Source organism: Ixodes scapularis, unplaced genomic scaffold (assembly GCF_016920785.2).
Source record: "Ixodes scapularis isolate PalLabHiFi unplaced genomic scaffold, ASM1692078v2 PGA_scaffold10__122_contigs__length_95168666, whole genome shotgun sequence".
NCBI classification, from domain to species: Eukaryota; Metazoa; Arthropoda; class Arachnida; order Ixodida; family Ixodidae; genus Ixodes; species Ixodes scapularis.
Window position 1 is genome coordinate 79,444,843 of NW_024609836.1, and position 10,036 is coordinate 79,454,878.

At 44.4% G+C, this 10,036-nt stretch overlaps 1 protein-coding gene across 1 annotated transcript; it reads left to right on the plus strand.

Moving 5' to 3' along the window:
- The first annotated feature begins 5,273 nt into the window (after nt 1–5,273).
- On the plus strand, nt 5,274–6,538 carry LOC120846780. Its single transcript, XM_040218655.3, has 2 exons — nt 5,274–5,369; nt 6,443–6,538. Exons 1-2 carry the CDS (start codon nt 5,274–5,276, stop codon nt 6,536–6,538), a joined length of 192 nt encoding a protein of 63 aa, XP_040074589.1.
- Nucleotides 6,539–10,036: the final 3,498 nt, after the last annotated feature.

Consider the following 10,036-nt stretch of genomic DNA (forward strand, 5'->3'; position numbering starts at 1 on the left):
CGGTCTGGGGCTGTGGGCAGAAGTCCCCATGCCAGACGTGTATTCCTGCGTTGTTTTGAACGGAACCAGACAAAAACCTGCCTTCTCCTCGCAACGCCGCGACTGGGGCCGTACCAAAATGGTCGAGAAAGGTTTGAAGGTTAGCTTTCACGTGCTCGGTTCGTCTGAGAATCTTCGTCTGCTTTTCCCGTGAAAAGGGAAAAGCAGACGCCGTCGGGCAACGATTGCCTGGGCGGGAAGCACTTTGGGTTGAACTCACGGACACTTGTGGTCATCATAGTTATTTGTTTTGTTCCAACATGAACGCCAGAAAACCGTCAAGTTGCGCGGACCACCTGCGGACTACGTTCAGTGCGTCTTCAAGTTCAAACGGCCGCCTGATCGTTCGAACTGTCGTCTGCTCTTTCAAACGTTTCTGCTTGTCGTCTGCTCTCTTAGACGACGCCGGCCCGTAGACCGAATGTTGTTCCGGTACTTGCGATAAGAAGTAAGTGCAGGCCTCAAAAAAATTAAATTTGAAGGTTGGTAAGCAGGCTCGGTGTGAACAGTAGTTACAAGGAGATGTTGATCATTGTTACCAGTGACCATCCCCGACTTGTTATCCCTAATTCACTTGGTCCGATCCTGCTTACGATTTTCAGTATTGACGTCGACCATCTCAGCTACGGCTCACGCTTTTGCAGCCCAAGCGGCGTCGCGACTGAATATTGCGAGCGAAATCGCATCATGCGAATCAGGCTTTAGCATACATACTGTGGCGTCTACGAGGAATGAATCGCCACATGTCACATTATTCACGCGAAGTTTCGCGGTGTAACGAGCCTCGGCAATTTCGCTGACACGCTCGAGTAGTCAGACATCGCCAGGAACACGTAAAATCAACAATTCGAACGAGAAAAAGGGCAGGGGGACCTACACCGACACCGACAACATCGCATTCCAATGGTTTGTTTATGGGCTACGGCGAGCTTCTTGCCTACACCCCCATCGCGCATCCGCGGCGCCGGTGGCGTCCGCTAGGGGCGCTCCGGTTTGTTTGTAAACATGAGTTGGTGTAAACTCGTTTCCACGCTGAGGGTTGGGCAACCGACACTACGCTCCGATGGAGCCAATCAAGCAGCGCCAAAAGTGCATCTTCACGGCGTTCGTCGTTTTTGTGCGCTTGCTGTAGAGCAAGAAAGTGTTCCCAAATGCATATTTGACAAATCGAAACGCAAGGAGATGCACTCCAAATCAAGAGCAACATAAAGAGCGTGGAACACGCGACGCCGTGATTGTTCGAGGTCTGGGGAAACGAAAGCTCACGGATTCATTTGGGGGGTAAACAGACGCAAGACTACGACATGCGCAAGGAGCAGAAGAACTAGAACGCCAAATACCAATCATGAACAGTGAATGTGCCGGCATCCTTCGCAATCTTTTGTGTTCATTCATGTAGTCAATGATAGCAGAATCACAAAAAGACGTTGCTTGATTGAAGGGGTACGTAAACGAAATTACAGCGCTCATTTTCTAGCATAAATATGTTGCATGTTGCAGCAGAACCTCAAAATCACCAGTCTTTCGTTGAAAGGCAGAATGAAGCTAAATTTAAAGCTAAATAAACTATGCTCTAATGTGCACCTGGTGGATGCCTGTGAAGCTTGGTTGGGAGGTAATCTAGCAACATCGGGAATCCCGCTCCGTAGGCCATGGCGTAGCAAGAACCGTTTCGTAGCCGCACTACACATCGGAGCAGTGACGCTCTTTGGTAGTACGCTGAAGTGTTTAAAGCGGTCATGAAACAATTTTTCGACATTTTCCTTCTTAGCTTTCCTGCTCAACTCACAAATCACGAATTGTGCCAAACACTTCAAGAAGAGGGCAAAGAGGGACTCCCCTCCTGCTTGAATCCTGGCATCTGTAGCCCGACACCGCTATTCTCCCCGTAGAAGATGAGCCCGTCGCTCAAAACTCGGACAAAAGTTCCCCGTTCACCCCTAAGCTAACGCTGCTGTGGAAGCTTGGTGCTCGTTGGGCTCGCCACAATTTTGCCACGTGATAACGTTCCCTTGGGCACACCCACGCGGAAAAAATAAGGTCAGGTGATGGATGGGAGGCGGCTGATTGGTCCGGCAAGCGGATAGCTTCCACCGCACTATCAGCTTGGGGGTGGGGAGACAAGTGAGTTGCGGTGTCTTGTGGCTTGCGTGTGGGCCTGGTGACGAACTTTGGGTACCGCGTATGTATCACAGTGAAAAAGTAGAGAGCTTTGGAGCCCCATCTAAATTAATTTTTCCAGCCCAAAATTCTTTTCATGACATCTTTAATTTGAGCGTTCTTCCAATCCCATTTCCGAATTGAATACAGAGGGGGCGATGTCGGTGTCTTCATGCTCAGTTAAGTCGTTCAAGTTTGATTTCCCGTGGAAATCGTCCGTTTTATTACCGAGTGGAATTCACTCCCCGATAGCATCGTAACAATAGAACCCTGCACCCTCCGAGCCGCACTTGTCGCTCTTCACAACATGTGATCGAACCTAAACCGTTTTCATATGTTTTTTGCGAGTTTTGATATGTACTGATATTTGTCCCCCTGATGTAAAGTCTTTAAAGAGCATAAGGGTACAACAAAATGATATGAAACGAAGAGCGTGATCATTGAACATGATCATTGGACTTTCTTTTCAGCTAAGCAGAACGTGTCTCCTACGAACAGTCATGACCCCCGGCGGTTGGATCCAAGACGTAGGATGCATTGTTATTAGTTGGCAAACACAAAGCACGTCTTCCCCCCCCCCCCCCCCTCAAAAAAAAGAACAAAACATATATATATATATATATCTTTTTTTTTAAATTTACGTACGCTTTGATTCAAGTATAACAAAAAAAATGAAAAAAGTGCGGTGTACTGCGGGTAGTCCGGCAAAAACATCTGACGTACCAACGATTGTCACAATCCTCGTAGGGGTAATGAACAAATGTTTTTCTCCCACCTGCACTGCGATCTATTGCTACACAATATTTTACTCTTGCGACAAGCGTGGGTAACAATGCTCGTCAACAGCACTGGAGGTGCGTGGACAGAATAAAACAAAATTAGAATTACCCCTTCCCACTTCAGCGAATTGCTATATAATCCCATGCTAAGCTTCGTAACGACATCTTCAGCATCTAGCGTTCAAGATGAAGGCAACCCTTGCAGTCACCTGCTTTTTCTCGGCCATCCTGCTCATTTCTGCACTCACTGGTGAGTCTGCCTTCTTCAAGTGTCTATTTTGTATTTCTAACGCTTCCAAGTTCCTCCGACCAACCCCGATTAGCATCCCCATTGCTAAATAATAGAAGATAAAGTTTTTATCAAACAATTTAAGACAACTATTTATTTTTAATCGCTTTAAGGTAAATGCTGACTTGTGCGTATAGTAGTACGCATCTCACGACCCATCTAAAGTCAATTTACTGGTCTTCTGATCGCAATATCGCGTAGTATAATATAACGCATAGAACCATAGATAGAGACTTGAACTTCCATGTACGTACACTAGCCGATTCTTTACTTTAAGAAATACCTGGGCGTCTAATCACCCGCAAAACACTCAAAGAGCCAATATCTGTGATCTACGAAATAAGCTCAGCGAATGTTGAGCCGGAACATGTGCTTATACGTCAAAATTAAGTCTGGGCTGTGCCATTACGCAACACAAGCATGGCGCTTTGCACTGCGTAGTGCCACAGCGCAGACTTCATTTTCAGGTCTAAACGGATGTTCCATATCATCATTCGCTCAGCTGATTTCGTAGATCGCAGAGATTGGCTCTTCAAGTGATTAGCGGGTAAGTACACGCACCGGCAATTCGTAGAGTGTTCGATCAGACTTCGACACCAAATGGTAACGAGAAATGCATTTTTTTATAAGACAACATTACTAACGTGTGAATGGCTCGCCATAAAATGACTTTTCTTGCGTTTTTAATTAGCGCAAAAGGAAGAGTTACTTTAATGATATTTTTGGTACGGCTGAGCAGTAATTCATCAGAACACGAAGAAATATCAAGGGAAGACTGTTTATTTAAAAACAAAAATTGTGGTTGAATACTACTTATTCCTAATATAAGATGAAAATAGGATTTTGTTTAATTTCACTGCGACATAATGTTTAAGCTTTCAAGGCTTAAAGGGATGATGAACCGAAATTTGGATTTCAGAAAAAACAATGCAGGAGATGTAGGCGGTACGCTACAGTCCCTACAACACTACTAGTAAGGCGATATCTCAAATGGACGGCCGTATTTTTTATAAAAGAGGTCGAGATTGAACCAGGCCGACGAGGCGCGTGACCGTCAAGATACCTAGTTTCCTCCTCTCTTCGCTTCGCTCCCTCAAGGCGGCGAGGCGGAGAAGACGCGGGGCCGTTCCGTCTCCTTCTCGGGGAAACATGACGTTATGTATTTCTGTCAAATGTGCCTCCTTTTCTTGAAAAATACGCTCATTCGTTCGAGATATTGCTCTATGAGTGATACTTTGGTGTTTGTAGCATCCCGTTACACGCTTTTACCGCGTGTTTTGTGGAGTCCAGATTTCGGTTCAGCATCCCTTCAACACTCTTTTCTTGTCTTAAAGATATCGCCTCTCAGTTAGACGTACAGTGTGCTCAACTGTTAAACATAACGCGGGAGCGGTGGCCGAAGCTGATACCAGAGCTGTCTATCGATTAAATCAATGATGCGGCAGAGAATAAGCCGGCTCTTCTTGGGATTGTCGCCAGTCCCCAATACAATTACCGCACGACCTCCTCGTTCCTTTCTTTATCACCCACGCTTTAAATTTTTACTTGTTTTTTTTTCAGTCTGTTTAGTCACATCTATGCATTTACCATGCCGGGCTACCATATCTCGGTGATCTTCCAGTTTCTCTAATAAAGGCCACCTTCTTTAAACAACAAAAACAATCAAAAAGCGATTTTTTTTTATCGCCGAGTCACGCATCGGTGATTGTTTCGGAGCTGGGAGTGTAACTCCAGAAAACAACAGCGGCATAAGCTTCCAGAGTGAGCCGGTAGCTGGCGCATGCAGTCTCTCCCGCCACCGCTCCCGCGTTATGTTTAACAGTTGAGTACACTGTACGCCAAGTAGCCTACACCTCTGGTTATGGCTTGTCGATCACACGAGACGACAAAGGGGAATTTGCGTAGCAGTAGCTATGACAGTTTCTGATTGTGCGATATTAGCAAATTCATGAACCTGTCATATTAAACATTAACTATTCCTGCAGAAAAGGAGTGTCGAGCACCACATGCTACGCCATCCTGCGCTACCGGTCTTACTCCGCAAACTACGTATTACTTCAACAACCGCACTGACCAATGTGAACCAGAGTGGGGTTGTGCAGGTGGAATAACAGACTTCACGACCTTAGAGGAATGCAGCACAAAATGTCCCTACGGTGAGTTTCGCGTGTGTTCTAATTTGTATTCTGTAACTTTGTGCTTTAACAGCAATTACCCTGTGAACTCCCGCTTTATATGGAGAATTCTGAGAAAATGCATGCCCCAATATACGCGGTGCTTACCCAGATTTTGAACGCAGCTTGACCAAAGAAATAGAAATGTTTGCAATATTCTCTTACATTTCGGACGATACAAAACGGCGGTTCAAGTGGTCGTACCCCTGTTGATACCAAGCGACCAAGACTGGTGACGAGGCCATACTAAACATAAAGGTCATGTGATGTGTCGTCGTAAGGCCCGAAGTGACTTCTTTGCTTTTTTTTTTTCATTAGAAAAGCTGCGGCGCAGGTATCGTATAGAATCAAATGTAATATAAACCTGAGAGTCCCCATGTATCGAGGTTTACAACCAAGGCCCTGAATATGGCTACAGCCGGTGAGAAACAGTTTGGTGTTAGTCTCCTACGGTGGCAACTAGTTCAAAAAGGAATACACCACCGTAGACGACAAAATTAAATCTCCTCCTGAAAGGAGGAGATTCGTCTTTTTCGCACAGCCGTTTTACAGCTCTCTCTCCTGCGGGATGTTGAATTTACCTTTACCCGTCCATCATCCGCACGAGCCGATCACCAAGTTTGAGACGTTCCAATCAAACACACGGAACTAGAAAATCACGGTCAGCTTGTAGACGGAACAACAGCATAAAATTAACACAACAATAAGAGCAGCGTTGGACACAGTTGCCAACGCGTCCGCCCTCCCTTTCACGATGGACGAACTGGAGCGACTTTTTCTTCGCTTTAATCGACTGCAGCGACACCGGACGCTGTCTATACGAGTGGCCGCGAGCCCCCGTTGCAGAGATGCACCGGTATTCAAGCATACTGTAATATAAGCTCGTCGCTGCTTCCGTAATTGCGTCTTTTTTTTTTTTTTTTTTTATAAATCCGGGAATTGCCTACATATTCAAGAATAAAACGTGATTTATGTGGATGTCTGCTTGTGTATGCTTGCAGGAAATCACGCATCGTCAGGCTGATCTGCCAGCAGCTGGTAAGTTAGTCAAATTAACCAGTGTCTTGCAGAAAACTGTAACCCCTTGGCAACACTAGCAACCATGTCAGCCAATGTTTCCATTTTTATTCTCAGTTAATATTTAAAAAAAAGGAAGCCTATGTTTCTAGCAAGTAAATTTTCGGGATGTTTACGCAGACAGATGTCGTTCAACATTTGCATTTGAAGGCTCTCTTCTCTAATGAACCCCCTTCAAATACGCGCGGTGTCAAATAGTTGCTGCGCCAGTTACCCGAGTCCGCCATGGTTTGGGCAAGTGCCCTGAGCCGATATCCGACACTAAGGCTGCGCTTTAGGGTGAATTCAGCTCGTATCGAAATCCAGGTCTGGGTCAGCGTTTGTCGAAGCCACGGATCTAACCATACGCTTTCTGCCCCAAAAATGGGGACCGCCAGTGTTGCCTGATTGGATCCTAAAAAGGGTTCATTATATGGAGAGGATATTTGGTTCGGACATAAGTACTTACTTATATGACACATTTTGTTAATGCAATAGTCAAAAAGATATATGGCTAAGAGTACCAGAGCGCACTTAGAAATAAAACGCTAGTTACCTAAGATTAAATTAATCAATTATTGCTTTCACTGAAACCGTAACCAAATGATCTGAACTATGATTTCATAGAACGTGGTCTTTAATGCACCAGCCGAAACACTGCAGCGCAAACTCGTGAGTCCTTTGTTTAATTGAAACCACAGCACAACCCCCGAGTTGTAATAAAGCACGTATTCAGCATTGCACTAGGTATGCTGAGCATAAATACCAATTGTTATTTACAAGCCTTACCCCAGAACAGTAACCCAAGACTTGTTGCGTACACATTCCGTCATAGCGAAGGTGGCATATATCACTTGAAGAGTATCAAAAGCGTAACCGGAATATACTAGTGTTTTGAGTAAAGATATTTTCCTCGCAGTACCAGTGTGAATACTTTTCACGCGTCAAATTTAGCTATATATTTTCTGTCGTTGAACATGTTTATTGTGAGGTGCGCTTACTATTCGCAGTGAAGACAACCTTCATGAAAACACGGACGGTAGGCGTTTACGTCTACACCATCTGTGCAATTTTCGATTAAAGGGAGTGCGAGTAAATCGAACAGTTCTCGCGGACAAGTCGTCTTGAGTTTTAATGAATATTTACCTTTCAGGCAGAGAGCAAGCGCCCACATCTGGAGACGATGCCAGCTGTTTCGGTATTGAAGACTTAATTCCGGCAAGGCGCTTAGGCTAGATAAAGTCATGCAATAAAAAATACAAACATTCTTACTCTTTCATTTTGTCCCATTATAACCTTAGATGCGAAAGCACTCTGAAATACGGGAATGATTATTTGACGGTTGTTGCCCTTACAAGACAACGTCACACAAAGCCGTTGGTTAAATCATACCTCTAATTGGTTGAAGCTACGTCAAAAAAAAAAGAAACAGAATAACACACACGGTGCTATGGCTCGTGGCACGTTATTATTCACTCTAGAAAGTATATATGAGAACGAACTACTGTAATATTTAGAAGGGGCATCTAAAGGCCGTATATAAGTTGTATTCTCGTGTGGAAGTGAAGCCCTGGTCTGCCGTGGAAACCAAAACATTTGGTGATCGTGTCGAGGTAGCGACTAGAATTAGAAGAAGAAGCAACTTCTGAAGTTTCACATATATTCAGTGTAACACTAATTTAAACGCAAACACAAATATCGAATTATGTACTTCTCCACACTGCGACAGAGTTTTCAAAATCAGAGCGGAGTGTGGTTTATATATATATAAACATATTTGAAATTCCCCCTTATACAGCTTAAGGTCGGTCGTCCTTCGAGATCCGGCGAGGCTGTCTTACGCTGTAGATGAGAAGCATAAGCATTGCAGTAGCCTTACTAGCTCCGGTCCTTTAGCGCGGCCCACAAATAACTGGGGATTTTCAGTATACCGTTTCCGCAGCCCCTAAAGCACCCTCCTAGCGCTCCGTAATCCACCACAAGACCTTGAGATATGCAAACAAGGCTAGCTGCTCGCATGCGCAGCCAGCGTTGTTTGCATATCTCAAGGTCTTGTGGTGGATTACGTTTGTTATTTGCTTGCGGACACCAGTGCGATGCTCATCCCGAACGGCACGGGCTGGGTGGGGGCGGGGACTCAGGATAGCTGTGTCCGGCAGCGCGAGCTTCCGCTTCACGCGCTCCGAGTTGCGGAGCCCTAACACACTCAGCCACCGGTCCTCTGAGCGTATTGTATAGAATTCGTCATATGTAACTAAGTTCCTCAGCAACTCCAATAAAATATTTTGAATTACGTGTCACACACGAGTAAGTATGACTGTTGAGCCAGGTGATGCTGAATCTTTGAAAATATGGTTGCAAGGAGGGACACGGAAATGAGGGCATAACAGACAAAACAATGCATACGCTTCAGAGTACGCAATTCCCTGGAGTTTTCGAGGATGAAGTATTTGAAGTTAGCGTATTGTGTTGTCTTTTCTTCTCCCTTGTTCATGTCCATAAGCCCAAGCAGGTTTTCAAAGATTCACTCATAAAGCCTAATGGCTCAGTCTTGGCGATCGAGTCTTCGCACCCTGATGACGTGGAACTCCGGAAACGGCACTGCGCACGATCCTTTTTTCTGTCCTTCCTGAAGATCTTTTCGGGGGTAGCGCGGAACCGACTTTTGCCGTTATTGTTTCAGAAGTCCGTAGTTCATGACACCGCACCTCTTGAAGGTGTAGGTAAATGAAAAAAATCTAGCGGTATACTTACCTCCCATCTTCAACATAAGTATCATGTTGAAGGCCTCTACCTGAAAGCCTCGCGGATTCTTGGTCTTTGAACGTCATAATTTGAAGCTTCAACTACAATTCAGTAAAGATACAATATATTTTTCACGCGTTCGCTCCATTCTTGAATACGCTTGCCTCAGTTTGGTTAATTACACTTCATTTTCTACACTGAAACTTGAAACTGTCAAGTTTTTTGAGGAATTTTTTTTTTTTGGAAATATGACTGACAACTAAGTATGACGCTGTGTAAACAGCTTCATCTGCCAATTATTAAGTAGTCGTAGGAACGTCGTGCGTCTGCAGTTCTCCTACAACATATATAGCGGAACGACCATATTTCGAGGAACAACAGTCAAAAGAAAATGTATAAAGGACTCTTTCAACATATCCGGCAGCTTTAACATGCACTTGTTATTTTGTTTAGAAACTGTGTGTGATTGGAAAGCATTTACTCGCACAGTCACCATCCCATAGAATGACGATATTTCATGCCCTAAATACATAATAATTCTTTTTTGTGTGTTAAACGTTTTACGTTGTTTTTTTTTTTCTATTGTAATGTCAGGTTGCGAAGTATCAGCACGAATAAATATCAATATCAACAATATTACGCTGCCGAAAAAAAAAAGAAAAAAAAAGAAAAAAAAAAAAAACGAGGTTGTCGTCACATGTGGGTGACTTTTTTTATTGGTTTTCTGGAGGCTTCGAGGCGATTGTTCCACACCTGTATTGAAAAGCCGGCGTCAGAAACACTTTAATTAGGTT